A 17,829-nucleotide genomic window follows, 5' to 3' on the forward strand; every position below is an offset into this window, starting at 1 on the left:
GTGTAAGGGATATGCTGAGCCTGTGCAGAGCAGAGGAGGAGGTGTAGTTGGAGGAAACAGGCAGTGCACCAATAGGTGGCACTCTACCCTTTTTTGACCAGAGAGGAGGGTGACCCAGTGCTTTGGAGCGCATGGGCGTCCTGTGGTTTGGACCAGAGGACAAGTGAAATGAGGAAATCTCTCTCTCGTACCCGCTCACACTCCTCTGCCCTGCGGCTTCTTTCAGGATGTTGGGACAGAGGAGATAGAAGGAGACGGGGGCTTCTTTTACAGTAAGAACAGCCCCGCCACACTACCGTCATGAATGAAAAATACATACGCCTGAGATGTACTACACTGGTTTATGTTAATCTCAATTTCTCAATCTCCAGTTCGGTTACTTTGTTTCATTCCTACTAAAAGGGCTGAAGGGACATATTCTTGGCTCGCCACATTACCCATCACATAAACAACTGTACAATACATTTCTATCTGACTGGTTGAAAGGGATGTTTCATCATGTCATACATCATGTTTTGTGATGTGGGTTGTGCATTTGACAAGGAAAGAAACACTCAAAACATATTTTGACTTTATTCAACATGATAATATACACACAATCCTGAGGGAAAGTATTGAGGAGATTGTTAGTAAAACGACAATGTCTAAACACCAAAATATTGTTTTCTATGGCAATAAAAACTGTCTCCAAGGGAAAATAAAAACAAGTGGATTTTAATGTGCTAAATAGAGAATATAATGATATATAATGCCTCGCAAAAGTGTTCAGATCCTTTGGATTACTTCACATTTTATTGTGATACAAAGTGGGATTAAAAATGCATTTAATTGCCATTTTTTTACGTCAAGAATCTATACTAAATACCCTGTAATGTGATAGTGGAAGAACATTTACATTTTTTAAAATTAAGATAGAGATTCAACTACAAAGACCAGGGAGCTTTTTGAAAGCCTCTTAAAGAAGGGAAGTGATTTGTAGATGGGTAACAATAACAAATCAGACGTGGTCAAGTTAATTATGCTGTGGATGATGTATTAAACCACCCAGACACATCAAAGATACAGTCGTCCTTCTGAACTGAGCTGCAGGACAGGAATGAAACTGCTCAGGAAAGTTACGAGGCCATTGGTGATTTTAAAACAGCTACAGAGTTCAATGGCTGTGATGGGAGAAAACTGAGGATGGATCTACATTGTAGTGACTCCATAATCATTACCTAAATGACAAAGTGAAAAGAAGAGTACAGAGCATTCAAACAAAACGTGCATGGGAAAGGGGGATACCTAGTCAGTTGTACAACTGAATGCATTCAACTAATTTGTGTCTCCCGTATTTAACCCAGCCCATCTGAATCATAGAGGTGCAGAGGTGTGCTGCCTTAATCAACATCCAAATCATCGGCACCCAGGGAACAGTGGGTTAACTGCCTTGCTACGGGGCAGAATGACATTTGTACCTTGTCAGCTTGGGGATTTGATCCAGCAACTTGTTGGTTACTGGCCCAACGCTCCTACTCGCCAGGCTACCTGTCATATGCAACAAGGTACTAAGGTAATACTGCAAAAAAAACACAGCAAAGGAATACTTTTTTTGGTCTAAATTCAAAGCCTTATGTTTGGGGCAAATCCAACACAACACATCATTGAGTAACTGCCTCCTTATTTTGGTATCGGTAAATACTGGGGAGGTTATCATGAGAAAAATAAAGAGGAGAGAGCTAAGCACAGGCAAAATCCTAGAGGAACATCCTCCTGTTTCAAAATCCTTCTGTTTCAGTCTGCTCTACACCAGACTGGGAAAGGAATTCAACCTTTCAGCAGGACAATAGCAATAACAACAAAAGGCCAAATCTACCTTGTAGTTGCTTAACAAGAAGAGTGGCCAAGTTACAGTTTTGACTTAAATCTGCTTGAAAATCTATGGCAAAACTGGATAATTGCTGTCTAACCCTGATCCCCAACATCTTGACAGAGCTTGAAGAATTTATAAAATAATAATGGGAAAATATTGCACAATCCAGGTGTGTAAAGCCCTTACAGACTTACCCAAGAAGCCTCGATGCCAAAGGTTTATCGAACAATTATTTACTCAGGGAGCTGAATGCTTCTGCAACGGCTATATTTGAGTTATTTCATGTTTATTCATCTAGAATTCTTCTTTCACTTTGACATTAGAGTATTTTGTGCAGATTGCTGACAAAAAAAGTATAATTAAACCAATTTTAATCCCACTTTTGTAACACTACAATGTGAAGAAATCCAATGGGTCTGAATGCTTTTGCAAGGCACTGTATATACAAAAGCTGCAATACATTTCAGATCAGTACAAATAATTAACATAATAGCCATACATCAAGCAGGATATTTAAGACAGGAAAATAAAAATATAAATCTATAACTACAGTAATCATGAAATATTCACATATGCACAAAGACCAACATGTTACCATATTGCTGCTTCATTTTCACATTTGCTTAGCCTGTGAATAAAAGCTAGCAAATAACAGTGGTTAGGAATCAATGTGACTCATGCCTGTAGTGAAATACGATATTGAGGGGGCGGTAGATGTCATGGTCTTCGATACACAAAACCCCAACACTCCAAACCCCTAACAAGGACACTGAAGGGTCACAGGTCATGCTAGTGCTTGTCCCCCAAAGAGACCAGTAAGTTTGCCATAAGCAGGCAGGTTGAGGTTGGAGAAAAACAATAAGGTCTCCAATACAGCCCCCTCCATCTTCCTTTTCCATTTCATTCAACTAAATAACCAACTCAATAGGGCTATACAGTCAGAGCTATACATCAGCCACTCCTCTGCCTCTTCCTTTAGGTTCAGTCAGTCTTATTCAGAGGCAACTGTCAAGAGGTCCCTTCCAGGGCCTGCCAGTGTAGTCCGAGCTGAAATGTTGTGTCTCCTCAGACTCCACATCAAAAGCAGAGAAGGAAGGTTCAATTTGAAGGCAGTCCATCTAGTTTTCCTTCGCCAAAAAATATCACTACATTATCTGGGGGAACATGGAAAGAAATGCGGAAAGGTGTAACGGACCGGAGTAATATTAATGGACTTTATCATAAAATAAAAAAGTCAAACAGATGCTTGATGGTGCTGATAAGTGTGTTGATAAAGCTGCAGTATGTGCTGCAGAGAGAGAGAGAGAGGCAGCCAGTGGAAAGACAGTCATGAATAACCAATAAACACACACATACATATATGAACGTGGGATATATTTAGATGGCGCTACTCTGTGGATTTAATCATTTACTTCTTTCTTTTAATTGGAAATAGTGCATAATTACATGTAAATCCAGACCGAAGTTAATGAATGCATTTGGCATGGTGCATAATTGCTTGTGAGAGGATGCAGTTCTAAATTAAATGTAAATCGGTCATTTAATTAATAATTGCCAACCACAAACCACCTTAGCATTCTTTCATGTCCAATAACGACAGATACAATTACATAAAAGTGCAAAAATAGAAAACATTAAAACAAACAACAACACTGACATTAAATAATATATCCATTGAATGAGAGGCGGGCTGTTGCCAGGGAACTATATTTGTATTCTCTGATACGCCAAACATAGCCAAGTAAAGTTAGCAAGGAGAGAATATTGTGAATTCATTAAAGTCCAGGGTTTAGTTTGAGTTGGTGGATGCCAACAAATACAGGCCTTGTGATTGATCTTTGACCTACGTGGAGAGACCGATGATCCTTGCATTTATTTGGATTTGACTGTCTTACAAGATTGTCCCTGTGAATGTGTGTGTGTCTTTGGGTGTGTGTCTTTTGAGTAGTTCCGAATATTAAAATGTATGTGAGGAACCAAGAACAACTCTTTGACGATTTGGCTTCATCAAGGAAATGTTTCATGAGAGGAGTGAAAATAAGACAATGAACCGAAAACCGAGAGCGATTAGAAAGTTTAAATTGGGGGGAGACAGTCAGTCAGAGTGGAGGCAGTGCACAGTACTCCCCTCAGGTGTGTTTTCCAGTACTGTCCAGGGTAGACGCAGCCAGGCCGTGTATTGTTTCACACAGACGAAGTGACTCCGCTATCTCCAGTCCTGTGGCAGATACTCGCTACTTTTAGGAAAGTCCCTCTGTTTCAGACAGGGACCGGGAAGGGGCAGAACACTTGAAAGAGAAGTGCCAATGCACATCGTTTCTCTTCAGGGGGAAGACGCAGCGGGGTGTGTGTGAGAGAAAGAGATTGAGTACCTGTTTGAAATAGACCGAGAGCCCTGGCCCATGAGCTATGATAAAACTTGAGCTCCCAGGTCAACAGTTGGCAGAGCACTTCAAATCAGTCACACACTGAAAGTAAAAAACAAAAAACACAATGTACAGAGGCAGCATCAAAAAGAAAACCTTGGCAAGCTTCTCTGTCATCTATCCAAACGGCGAGTGTCCTTGTGTTTGTTTGTGTGTGTGTGTGTGTGTGTGTGTGTGTGTGTGTGTGCACATGTGCATCCGTGTGAGATCAGTGAGGGGGCTCACTCCAGGACGGGGCTCACACGCTGTCTCTGTAACAAAGAAAAAGGAGAGAAAATAAGAACCCAGAAACGTGCGGTTATAACTACAGTCCAGTTAACAGAGATATTGCTGTGTGTGTGTAGTAGAGGGTGTACTGAGGGGGTTGGAGAATGCTTATGGGCAACATGTGACACATTTTTGAAAAGAAATAAAGCTCTGCTGTCATCTTGTGAACGCAGGAGGGAGATGGAGTGTGTATTAGCACACACAAACGGCCCAGCAGCCAGCCAGCAGTGTGAACCGCCATACTGAAGGAGTTCTAATTTCATTCCCTCCCCGGGTTGGCAGGCAGGGCCCTTATTATTTGAATCAATCCCTTGCTCATGGGCTGTCGACAAAGACCTTGCAAAACTAGTCCACCTCTTTCATTCCTTTCCTGGGAAAGACTGCCAGGTATTCCACACCTACGCCTCCTCTGTCTATGTGTCAAACCGAGGGATTATTCGGAGCGAGCTCTCAGCCATCCTCAACCGTGTAGTACTGCATTTGGTGTTATCAAGAATGCCTGTTTCCGGTTTCCTATGGGTGTGTGTGTGTGTCTGTGAAATGTAATCAGAACCACAACTCTATTGATCTGTGTGGACAACAGCACTAGGAAGGAATAGATCCCTTTGTATTGTCTTAGATGACTTTTTTTTGCAAAACCACTGACTAATCAAGATAAGGGGATGCTGTGCCAAGCACGATGTCCTTTTTAAAAGGAATATGGAATAGGAATATCTCATAAAAGAGATGGGAAATTGAATTCACCCTGACAACCCTGAAGACTTTCGCAGTGAGCAGTCATGGTAAACTATTTGCTAGCTTACATGGATCTATAAATATTCATACTTCTCTGCCTGAATAAACACACAGACATGCATGAAAACACACACACACATACACACACATGTAGCATGCACGTAAATACACACAAAACGCACGCACGCACGCGCACACACACACACATAGGGTCAATACTTCTCCCCTGGGGCTATAAAGACAAATATGTCAAATGAGGATTACAGTTTTACTGGCCCCTTCTATTATCTGCCTGAGATGCAGTAATGTAATGATCATTAAACTGAAGCTATAGCAAAGGCCTGTGCTAGAAAACAGAAATTTAATTAGAAATTAGATGTTGTGGTTTCTTTTATGAGTGACCAGGAAAGAGCTATTTTTCAAGTCTGGAATAAAGAAAGCTTATTGCCTATAGTTAGCTTTAGCTTCCACATGACATGTGCAGTGAGCACTGGGCTCACAGAAGCCCTTTGCAGCAAATGTGTTTCCTTGATGTCAGGTCTAGATGGCCCTATTCATTAAAAAGCCACACAAGGCAGGTCTAGTCTGGGTACCAGTATTTTTAGCTAACATTCCACTCCTTGTCACTCCATGTCATTGCCAAAGCTCCTCAGCATTTACAGCAGAGTTGCTCATTGGTTGTTGGAAATAACATTAATATTTTACTGTAAGCAAGGGAAATGGTTGTATTTTGATGCCTAAAATCAAAGCAAAGAGGTTTTGTGGTTGCAATTGCAGTATGTATATAGTTTGAGAATTTAGATTGGCATTTGCAACTTTTGACAGACTGGTTTCATTTGGAAAAAAACAAAAATGGTTGCTTATCAACCGTATACCAACTTATTCTGTGGAGAGAAAAAAACTGTGCCAATATTTCATTAATCGTTGTGAATGGACAATAGCTGTGAGGGTTATCGAATCAGGATCAATTCCTCTGTTATCCTCTGTTGATCATTGTAAGACAGTCTTACCATAGATGTTCAAGCCAATATAAGACAAAACTGTAACTAGGTCACTCAGGAACATTTACTGTTGTCTTGGTACTGGAGTGAATATTTGGTCTTGTGTTTTAGGTCATTGTCTTGCTGAAAGGTGAATTTGTCTCCCAGTGTCTGTTGGAAAGCAGAAGGAGAAGGAACCTTTGCCTCTAGGATTTTGCTGATGACAAGCATACGCAACATGTTTTAAAATACGAAGAGTGGAACTCAATGATGTGTTGGGTTGGATCTGCCCCAAACATAACGCGTTGTGTCCCGGGACAAAAAGAGAATTTCCTTTGCCACATTGTTTGCAGTTTAACTTTAGTGCCTTGTTTCAAACAAATCCAATCAAATCACATTTTATTAGTCAGTTACGCATATTTTGCAGATGTTATTGCAGGTACAGTGAAATGCTGTCTAGCTCCAACAGTGCGGTAATAACTAACAATACAAAACAATACGCACAAATCTCCAAAATAAAAAGAAAGGAATTAAGCAATATCAGAATGAGCTATGTCAGTCCGGAATATAAACACATACAGTGCCTTCAGAAAGTATTCACACCTCTTGACTTGATGCATATTTTGTTGTGCTACAGCCTGAATTTAAAATGGATTCAATTGAGATTGTGTATCACTGGCCTACACACAATACCCCAGAACGTCAAAGTGGAATTATGTTTTTTTAAATGTTAAGAAATATATTAAAATGAAAAGCTGAAATGTCATTAGTCAATAAATAGTCAACCCCTTTGTTTATAGCAAGCCTAAATTAGTTCAGGAGTAAAAATGTGCTTTACAATTCACATAATAAGTTGCTTCACTTTGTCATTTATGTAAGTTCTGTGGAGTAACTACAATGTTGTTGATCAATCCGCAGCTATCTCCTATCCCAGCCATTAAAAACAGTTAAATGTAACAAAATGTAATCTATGTAATCCCCCAAATAAATGATTTATCATGAGAGGGCCATAAACAATAACTTGTAATGCTGCATACCCCAAGAAAAGGTACAAATCAACACTTTTTGGAAAAAATTACAAATTGCTGAGATGTAGTCCCGTTTGAGGACACAAGCTCAAGTACACAGTAGAAATATGATACAAATATGAAATATTTTATATAATGTATTTCATATTCAACAAACTATGAATAAGGCTTAGAATTACTTAGTTGTCATGACTTGCCCTTTTGGGTGAGGATCACAAGCACCAGATCCCCCCCCCCCCCTCATCCCATCCCCCTTCTCTATATCTCTCTCTCTCCCACCACAGTTTTACGATGGTCGTAAATACCTGCAGCAAAACTCTCTCTCCAACTCTTTCAGATATGGAAGTTAAATCGCTTTGTTACCACAGAGAGAGAGACGTTGCAGTACGGTAACATCAAAGGTTGAATAATGAAACAATATTTCTGTAATCCAAACATTTGGAAGGGACCGTGGGTACTTAAAGAACAATCATGTCAAATTCATTACTCATTTGTGAGGTAACTAAGGATAGTAGAACAACATAACTGTATCTCTGAATGTGTATTTTTCCCAGTGATCAGATTCGCATCTAAATGTTACGGAACGTATATGATTAAATATGAAACTATTTGTGAGAAGATGAAATGTGATGTTAGCCTCCTAAATTAAATAATTGTTATTCATATAAAGTCTTAACCAGTCAGTGACCACACCCACGTGAGCACAGAGACATTATGTCGGCGTCATGCAACACACCCTTTTCCAGAGTACCTAAAACCCACTTCTAGCGAAATTAACATTAGTCCAGAAAGCGGAAGGATGAGAGTCCCCACATTGAAATAGCTACCACTCGATAGACCAGCGGGACCGACAGTGTGAGCTGGAAGGTACGAAATGCTTAGACACTCTGAAACCTTCAACAAAGAAGAAGAAAATCTCTATAGACCAAAGAGCATGGAGCTGTAGCAACATGTTGAAATGGTTGGCAATTTAAATGGCTACCACTCTATAGACCAGTTACGCGCAGCACCAACTAAATACATTACAAATGGTTAAGAAAACTACAAAACTAAAGACTACACATTCACAGTCTGCAGCTGTATATGTAAAATATCTAGGAAAATCGACCAAAGACGAGAGAAGAACACATCCCTAACAAATGAACATTGGTACGTCTGACGTATCCATTATAACTGACACTCTGAGAAGTCTGAGAAGCTCCAGCTACAAAAGACATTGTGACTTCTGGGGAACACAACCAAATCAAAATAAAATCAAATCAAATGTATTTATATAGCCCTTCGTACATCAGCTGATATCTCAAAGTGCTGTACAGAAACCCAGCCTAAAACCCCAAACAGCAAGCAATGCAGGTGTAGAAGCACGGAAGGATGAGAGACTTCTGATGAATTACTCTCCACAGAAAATGGACCGTATTATGGAAAGTATTAGCATTTATATCAACTGTATGTAGTGAGTCCATTCTGTCTTTCCCGCTCTTTATCTGTCCCCACCCTTTCCATTGTCTACCAAGCCATCATATCGGGTTAGTTCATAAGGGACTTTTCATTGACTTACGTAGCAATCAATGTCGAAGCTATTCTGTTTGTGTGTTCATTTAATTCTGTGTGATTATTTAGTTACTTAGTAAATAAATAATTAAGCCAATTTGTACATCGCTGATTCATCATTTATGCTAGGGTTCGTGCAGATATCCAAGGATTTTGCGACATTCAGAATGAGACTGAAGGTAAATAACAATTAAATAATGACTGATTGATGACTGAAACGTGAGAGATCTTTATATCTTTTGTGAAATACACTTTTTCCATTGTGCCCCAAGATTGCTAATGAGTTAACTGTTACGACGATTAATTTAATCATCGTAATAATTAAACATAGTTAATTGACGTGATAAAATAATTGTCATCACATTAATGAACATAGTTGTGTTATAATTTGATTATACTACATTTAGAAAGCATATAAGATTGCACCTTTCTAATAACTGTAAAATACACAAATGTGCACATTTTCTAAAGGTCTCTCTTGATCAAAACATCTGACCCCATCGCTGTGATCATCTCACAGAGCTCTAGCTTGGGTTCCTGAACTCATTAGGAACTTGTATTTCATCTCATATTATAGTTGTCCGTCTATGACAAACAGAAAGTGTTTTTGATTTAAACCTATTAATTATTTTAGATGAATGGCTAATAGATCTCTGAATGTGATATAGTGATGAAACCACTCTCTCCTGCTGCACTATAATATAGTGAATGCAGGCATGTGGTTTGTCAGTGCCTGTGATGTAGGGTTCAGCCAGAAGTTGATGGACAGTCAGAAGAGCAAATGAAATGGTAGAAGGGACATCCCAGCTTCCAGTGGTTTCAGATTTCACATCCTACGTCATGTGGGAACCAGGGGTATCGCTCAACGCAAGCCATTTCAATTTATGGTGTCCACAGATCTACAAGCAAAACACTTGTTCGGAACCAGTACCAGAACCACGCAGGTCCCTTTACATCTAAGAGGTTTTAAACTCTGTAACTGTTTTAATATCACCATTGGCCTCATGGTGAAATCCCTGAGTGGTTTCCTTCATCTCCGGCAACTGAGTTAGGAAGGGTGTCTGTATCTTTGTAGTGACTGGGTGTATTGATAAACTATCCAGAGTGTAATTAACAAATGCACCATGCTCAAAGGGATATTCAATGTCTTTTTTTAAACCCATTTACTAATAGGTGCCCTTCTTTGTGAACCACTGGAAAACATCCCTGGTCTTTTTGGTTGAATTTGTGTTTGAAATTCCCTGCTCGACTGAGGGACCTTACAGGTAATTGTGTGTGGGGTACAGAGATGGGGTAGTCATTTAAAAAATCATGTCAAAAACACAGAGTGAGTCCGTGCAACTTATTGTGTGACTCGTTAAACACATTTTGTATTCTGAATTTATTTAGGTCTGTGACAACAAAATGGTTGAATACTTATTGACTGAAGACATTTCAGTTTTTCCTTTTTTATTCATTTGTAAACATTTCTAAAAACACAATTTCACTTTGACGTGGAGTATTGTGTAAATTCAATTAACTTTAAATAACACAAAAAATGCGGAATAAGTAAAAAAATAAAATAATCACCTTTATTTAACCAGATAGACTGTTGAGAAAAAGTTCTCAAATACAACTATGACCTGGCCAAGATAAAGCCAAGCAGTGCGACAAAAACAACAAGACAGAGTTACACATGGGATAAACAAACATAGTCAATAACACTATCGAAATGTCTGTATACAGTGTGTGCAAATGAAGTAAGGAGGTAAGGCAATAAATGGGCCATAGTGGTGAAAGAATTACAATTTAGCATTAACACTGGAGTGATAGATGTGCAGATGATGATGTGCAAGTATAGATACTGTGGTGCAAAAGAGCAAAAATAAATAACAATATGGGGATGAGGTAGTTGGGTGGGCTATTTACAGATGGGCTGTGTACAGGTGCAGTGATCATCAGTAAGCTGCTTTGACAGCTGATGCTTAAAGTTATTGAGGGAGATATGTCTCAAGCTTCAGTGATTTTTGCAATTCGTTCCAGTCATTGGCAGCAGAGAACTGGAAGGAAAGGCAGTCAGAGAGGGAGTTGGCTTTGGGGATGACCAGTGAAATATACCTGCTGGAGCATGTGATACGGGTGGGTGCTGCTATGGTGAAAAGTGAGCTGAGAAAAGGCGGGGTTTTACCTAGCAAAGACTGGAGCCAGCAGGTTTGGCGACGAGTATGAAGCGAGGGCCAGACAACGAGAGCATACAGGTCGCAGTGGTGGGTAGTATATGGGGCTTTGGTGACAAAATGTATGGCACTGTGATAGACTACATCTAATTTGTTGAGTAGAGTGTTGAAGGCTATTTTGTAAATGACATCTCCAAAGTCAAGGATCGGTAGGATAGTCAGTTTTACGAGGGTATGTTTAGCAGCTTGAGTGAGGGAGGCTTTGTTCCAAAATAGGAAGCCGATTCTAGATTTAATTTTGGATTGAGAATACCTAATGTTAGTCTGGAAGGAGAGTTTACAGTCTAACTAGACACCTAGGTATTTGTAGTTGTCCACATATTCTAAGAACCGTTGGGCGGGTGCAGGCAGCGATCAGTTGAAGAGCATGCATTTAGTTTAACTAGCATATAAGAGCAGTTGGAGGCCACGGAAGGAGTGTTGTATGACATTGAAGCTCGTCTGGAGGTTTGTTAACACAGCGTCCAAAGAAGGGCCAGAAGTATACAGAATGGTGTCGTCTGCGCAGAGGTGGATCAGAGAATCACCGGCAGCAATAGCGACATCGTTGATATATAAAGAGAAAAGAGTCTGCCTGAGAATTGAACACTTTGGCACTTCGATAGAGACTGCCAGAGGTCCGGACAACAGGCCCTCCGATTTGTCACACTGAACTCTATCTGAGAAGTAGTTGGTGAACCAGGCGAGGCAGTCACTTGGGAAACCACGGATGTTGAGTCTGCCAATAAGAATGCAGTGATTGACAGAGTCGAAAGCCTTGGCCAGGTCAATGAAGACAGCTACACAGTACTGTATTTTATTGATGGTGGTTATGATATCGTTTAGGACCATGAGCATGGCTGAGGTGCACCCATGACCAGCTTGGAAACCAAATTGCATACCGGAGAAGGTACGGTGGGCTTCGAAATGGTCGGTGGTCTGTTTGTTAACTTGGCTTTCGAAGACTAGAAAGACAGGGCAGGATGGATATAGGTCTCTAACAGTTTGGGTCTAGAGTTTGAAGAGGGGGATGACCACGGCAGCTTTCCAGTCTATAGTCATCTCAGACGATACGAAAGAGGGGTTGAACAGGCTAGTAATAGGGGTTGCAACAATTGCGACGGATAATTTTAGAACGAGAGGGTTGTCTAGCCCAGTGGATTTGTAGGGGTCCAGATTTTGCAGCTCTTTCAGAACATCAGCTATCTAGATTTGGGTGAAGGAGAAGGGGGGGCTTGGGCAAGTTGCTGCAGGGGGTGCAGAGCTGTTGACCGGGGAAGTGGTAGCCAGATGGAAAGCATGGCCAGCCGCAGATAAATGCTGAATTGAAATTTTCGATTATCAGTGGTGACAGTGTTTCCTAGCCTCAGTACAATGGGCAGCTGGGAGGAGGAGCTCTTATTCTCCATGGACTTTACAGTGTTCCAAAACGTTTTGGAATTTGTGCTACAGCATGCAAATTTCTGTTTGAAAAAGCTAGCCTTTGCTTTCCTAACTGACTGTGTATATTGGTTCCTAACTTCCCTGAAAAGATGCATGTCGCGGGGTCTATTCGATGCTAATGCAGTACACCACAGGATGTTTTTGTGCTGGTCAAGGGCAGCTTGCTTATTTAAGATGGTGAGGAAAGCACTTTTAAAGAATAACCAGGCATCCTCTACTAACGGGATGAGGTCAATATCCTTCCAGGATATCCGGGCCAGGTTGATTAGAAAGGCCTGCTCGCTGAAGTGTTTTAGGGAGCGTATGACAGTGATGAGGGGTGGTCGTTTGACAGCGGACCCATTACGGACGCAGGCAATGAGGCAGTGATCGCTGAGATCCTGGTTTAAGACAGCAGAGGTGTATTTAGAGGGCAGGTTGGACAGGATGATATCTATGAGGGTGCCCATGTTTACGGATTTAGGGTTGTACCTGGTAGGTTCCTTGATAATTTGTGTGAGATTGAGGGCATCTAGCTTAGATTGTAGGACGGCCGGGGTGTTAAAACCTGTTAAGGATGCTGCGAATTTTCGCAGCTTTTTGTTAAAAATCGCGCAACATTTCAGCGCCCTGCTATTCATGCCAGGAATATAGTATATGCATATGATTAGTATGTGTGAATAGAAAACACTCAGAAGTTTCCAAAACTGTTTACATCACGGCTGTGGCATTAACAGAACGGGCGTTTCATCGAAAAGTGCATGGAAATCTGTTCACTGAAAATGGAAAAATATATCCTTCCGCGACTACAGGCAATTGTTCAAAGTGAACCGAATTAAATAGAGCAGAGTTTACATTGTCTACAGCTTCCACATGGTGTCTAGAGTCATGTCATTTGATTCGCAATTGATTCTTGGTCTAACCCAAACAAGGGAACTCCTTCCAAAAATCCGGGCGGAGACAGCAGGGTCGACCTCTTTCGAGACATCTTTTTCTACACGGACAAGCTAAACATTTCACATCGCCTCCTGATCAATTTTATCGCTTATTAACGTGTACTAATACCTAAAGTTGCATTACAAAAGTATTTCGAAGTGTTTTGTGAAAGTTTATCGTCGACTTTTTGAATTTTAAAAAATGACGTTACGTTATGAAACGCTATTTTTTTAGTTAATCACACAGTATTCTTAGATCGATATCTAGGCTATATATGGACCGATTTAATCGAAAAAAGACCCTAAATGATGTTTATGGGACATCTAGGAGTGCCAAGAAAGAAGCTCGTCAAAGGTAATGAATGTTTTATATTTTATTTCAGCGTTTTGGTTTGCTACGGCTAACGCAAAATCTTTCGTGTTAGGTGACGTTGCAGTATTTTGAGGGTGCATGGTATCAGATAATAGCTTCTCATGCTTTCGCCGAAAAGCATTTTACAAATCTGACTGACTTGGTAGATAGATTCACAACGAGTGTAGCTTTAATTCAGTATATTGTATGTCAATTTTAATGAAAGTTTGAGGTTTATCAACCTCTATAGGTGGCGCTCTTGAACATTTCCGCTGATTGTGGTCCCCACTTCGGTACCACGTCCTTAAGAAGTTTTAAGCATATCCCAGTTTAGGTCACCTAACAGTACGAACTCTGAAGATAAATCAATGGGTTATAACACTGAAGGCACTATATACCACTTTGTCCTGTGGTTCTGCTCCTCTAAAGGGTCTTTCTTCCTGCTCCTCTTCATCAGGACTTTTGTCATGAAATATTTCTGCATTCAATTTGGAAGCAAGCATCTACGGAAAAAGTTATTTATTTCCCATAAATTAAAAAGGAGGCTTTCAAGAGATGAGAAAGAAATGTGGGTTAGGATGGATGTACAGCACCCAGTGCCAAAGGTTAGGTTAGTGGGTGGTAGCACATGGAAAACCGTACAGTGTAATACAGATTTATAAAAAGAGAGATGAAAGCTTACAGTGGCTGGCATTTGGGGAATGAACCATGCACACACTATTCACACATCCTGAGAGCCTGACTTCAATGGCTCCTCCACTGGCTGTTGTTCTATTTTTGATCACGGTGCTTCCGAGCCCCCTTGGCTTTCACAACGCTGCGTACAGTATGTAGCTAACTGCTTGGTCGCTTACAGTCTGCAGTATATCAATCAATAGCAACAGTTAAGGAAATGTCAGAAACCCTAGTCGGCTCTTGACACCTCTCATCACTGTCATGAAATCTGACTTCTCTCACAAGGCCTGAGGCACCTTACATTTATATTCAATGGAAGAAAAAAACACGCTATACAAAACAGGCTTGCTCTCAGTAAAGCAAGAGAACACCCAGGTTAATGGCTGGTGTCGAGCCACTGGTGGTTCTAAAGCTGTCCCGAAGTCGTGTAACCGTGCATTGTTAAATTAGAAAGAATCAAACACCATCATTGTGTAGTAAAACCATGAAAAGTAGTGCACCTATGCAGAGATCTGTTTTTGGAGGATATTTGAATGTAATAATAATAAGAAATAATAAGAATCTATTACATTTATACAAAATAACATCAAAGTGCATAAAAAAAATACAAACCAAATAGTAAAAACATAAAAATGGACACAACTAGAGCAACTGACACAAAGAACACAGCTGACGCTACAAGGGGACAAGGACACCAAGGAGCATAGCTATCAACAGAAACCTTCCTAAAGAGAAAGGTCTTTAGGCCTGCTTTTAAGGAGCCCAGAGTCTGTGATGCCTTCAGGTGGTCCAGGAGGGCATTCCAGATGCTGGGAGCAGTCAAGCTAAAAGCGAGTGAGGGATGTTCTGTCCTGCAATGGTGAGGTGTGTAATTGGAGAGAGCTGGACCTGTTGGGGGGGGGGGGGTTGCCAAAAAGTAGAGCCTCACTTTTGAGAGATCCATGTAAACACAATGTAAATGTTATGATACACCGAATGCATTTCAAAACAGAATGGAAGTACTCTGAAAGTGGTTCTTCAATCTGAACAATTGTTGTGAAAACACTTTTTGGTGTCTCAGTGCGTTTAAAAGGCAGCATCAAGACATACAAACAGTGACCAATTCAGACTTGAGATAAATAAACATGGAATCAATGAAATATATACTTAAGTCATGTTAAATCAACTCATCTCAAGTCTGGAATGGGCCTAGGGAGAATATGTTTTGTGAAACTCCACCTTTATTATCGAGTGGCGCCGGCAGAAATGGCAGCAGTTTTACGGGCGCCCAACCAATTGTGCTATTATGTGTTTTATTGTTGCGTTATTTGTAACTTATTTTGTACATAATGTTTCTGGAACCTTATCTTACGGCAGAAAAGAGCTTCTGGATATCAGGACAGCGATCACTCACCTCGGATTAGACAAAGGTTTTTTCTACAACAAGAAAGACGCACAGGACATTCTCCAAACACCTGGCAGGGCTGACATTCCCGTTATTTGCAAGAGGAAGCGACGCAGGTACAGAGGACAAAGAGCCGGATGCCTTGTCAGGACCCTCAGAAGGCGAGTGGAAAACTGCCGTTACCGACAATACTACTCGCCAACGTGCAATCATTGGACAATAAATTAGACGAAGTACGATCACGAATATCCTACCAACGGGACATCAAAAACTGTATTATCCTATGTTTCAAGGAATTGTGGCTGAATGATGACATGGATATTCAGCTATCGGGATATACTGTACGCCTCACCGGCAAGATAGAACAGGACACTCCGGTAAGACAAGGGGGGGAGGACTGTGCATATTTGTAAACTACAGCTGGTGCACGAAATCTAAGGAAGCCTCTAGATTTTGCTCGCCTGAAGTACAGTATATTGTGATAAATTGCAGACAACACTACTTGCCTAGAGAGTTCTCAGCTATAATTTTCGTGGCTGTTTATTTACCACCACAGACAGATGCTGGCACTAAGATGGCACTCAGTCAGCTGTATAAGTAAATAGGCAAACACTCACCCAGAGGCGGCGCTTCTAGTGGCCGGAAACTTTAATGCAGGGAAACTTAAATCAGTTCTACCAAATATCTATCGAAATGTTAAATGTGCAACCAGAGGGAAAATAATTCTAGATCAGCTGTACTCCACACAAAGACACGCGTACAAAGCTCTCCCTCGCCCTCCATTTGGTAAATCTGACCACAACTCTATCCTCCGGATTCCTGCTTACAAGCAAAAATTAAAGCAGGAAGCACCAGGTCTAGCACCGGTCTATAAAAAAGTGGTCAGATGAAGCAGGTGCTTAACTACAGGACTGTTTTGCTATCACAGACGAACATGTTCCGGGATTTTTCCGATGACATTGAGGAATACACCACATCAGTCACTGGCTTTATCAATAAGTGCATTAAGGACGTCGTCCCCACAGTGACTGTACGTACATACCCCAAACAGAAGTCATGGATTACAGGAAACATTAGCACTGAGCTGAAGAGTAGAGCTGCCGCTTTCAAGGTGCGGGTCTATAACCCGGAAGCTTACAAGAAATCCTGCTATACCCTGCGATAACCCATGAAACAGGCAAAGCGTCAATACAGTACTAAGATTAAATCATATTACACTGGCTCCGACGGTCGTTTTATGTGGCAGGGCTTGCAGACTATTACAGACTACAAAGGGAAGCACAACCACCCAGTGACACGAGCCTACCAGACGAGCTAAATCACTTCTATGCTCACTTCGAGGCAAGCAACACTGAGGCATGCATGAGAGCATCAGCTGTCCCGGACGACTGTGTGATCACGCTCTCCGTAGCCGACGTAAGACCTTTAAACAGGTCAACATACACAAGGCTGCGTGGCCAGACGGATTACCAGGATGTGTGCTCTGGGCATGTGCTGACCAACTAGCAGGTGTCTTCACTGACATTTTCAACATGTCCCTGATTCAGTCTGTAATACCAACATGTTTCAAGCAGACCACCATAGTCCCTGTGCCCTAGAACACAAAGGCAAACTGCCTAAATGACTACAGACCCGTAGCAATCATGTCCATAGCCATGAAGTGCTTTGAAAGGCTGATAATGGCTCACATCAACATCATTATCCCAGAAACCCTAGACCCACTCCAATTTGAATACCGCCCAAACAGATGATGCTATCTCTATTCCACTCCACACTGCCCTTTCCCACCTGGACAAAAGGAACACTTATGTGAGAATGCTATTCATTGACTCCAGCTCAGCATTCAATACCATAGTACCCTCAAACCTCATCACTAAGCTAAGGATCGTGGGACTAAACACCTCCCTCTGCAACTGGATCTTGGACTTCCTGACGGGCCGCCCCCCAGGTGGTGAGGATAGGTAGCAACACATCTGCCACGCTGATCATCAACACTGGAGCTCCCGAGGGGTGAGTGCACAGTGTCC

General features: G+C 41.2%; 1 protein-coding gene across 1 annotated transcript in view; it reads right to left on the minus strand.

Annotated features, from left to right (window-relative positions):
• Positions 1-554: 554 nt before the first annotated feature.
• LOC115105263 (gamma-aminobutyric acid receptor subunit alpha-6-like) overlaps positions 555-17,829 on the minus strand; it is a 39,461-nt gene continuing 22,186 nt past the window's right edge. Inside the window, exon 10 of the mRNA XM_029627065.2 lies at positions 555-4,529. Coding sequence (XP_029482925.2) covers positions 4,517-4,529 — 13 coding nt within the window. The 3' untranslated portion in view covers positions 555-4,516. The remainder of the gene's footprint in view (positions 4,530-17,829) is intronic.

Source organism: Oncorhynchus nerka, linkage group LG22 (assembly GCF_034236695.1).
Source record: "Oncorhynchus nerka isolate Pitt River linkage group LG22, Oner_Uvic_2.0, whole genome shotgun sequence".
NCBI classification, from domain to species: Eukaryota; Metazoa; Chordata; class Actinopteri; order Salmoniformes; family Salmonidae; genus Oncorhynchus; species Oncorhynchus nerka.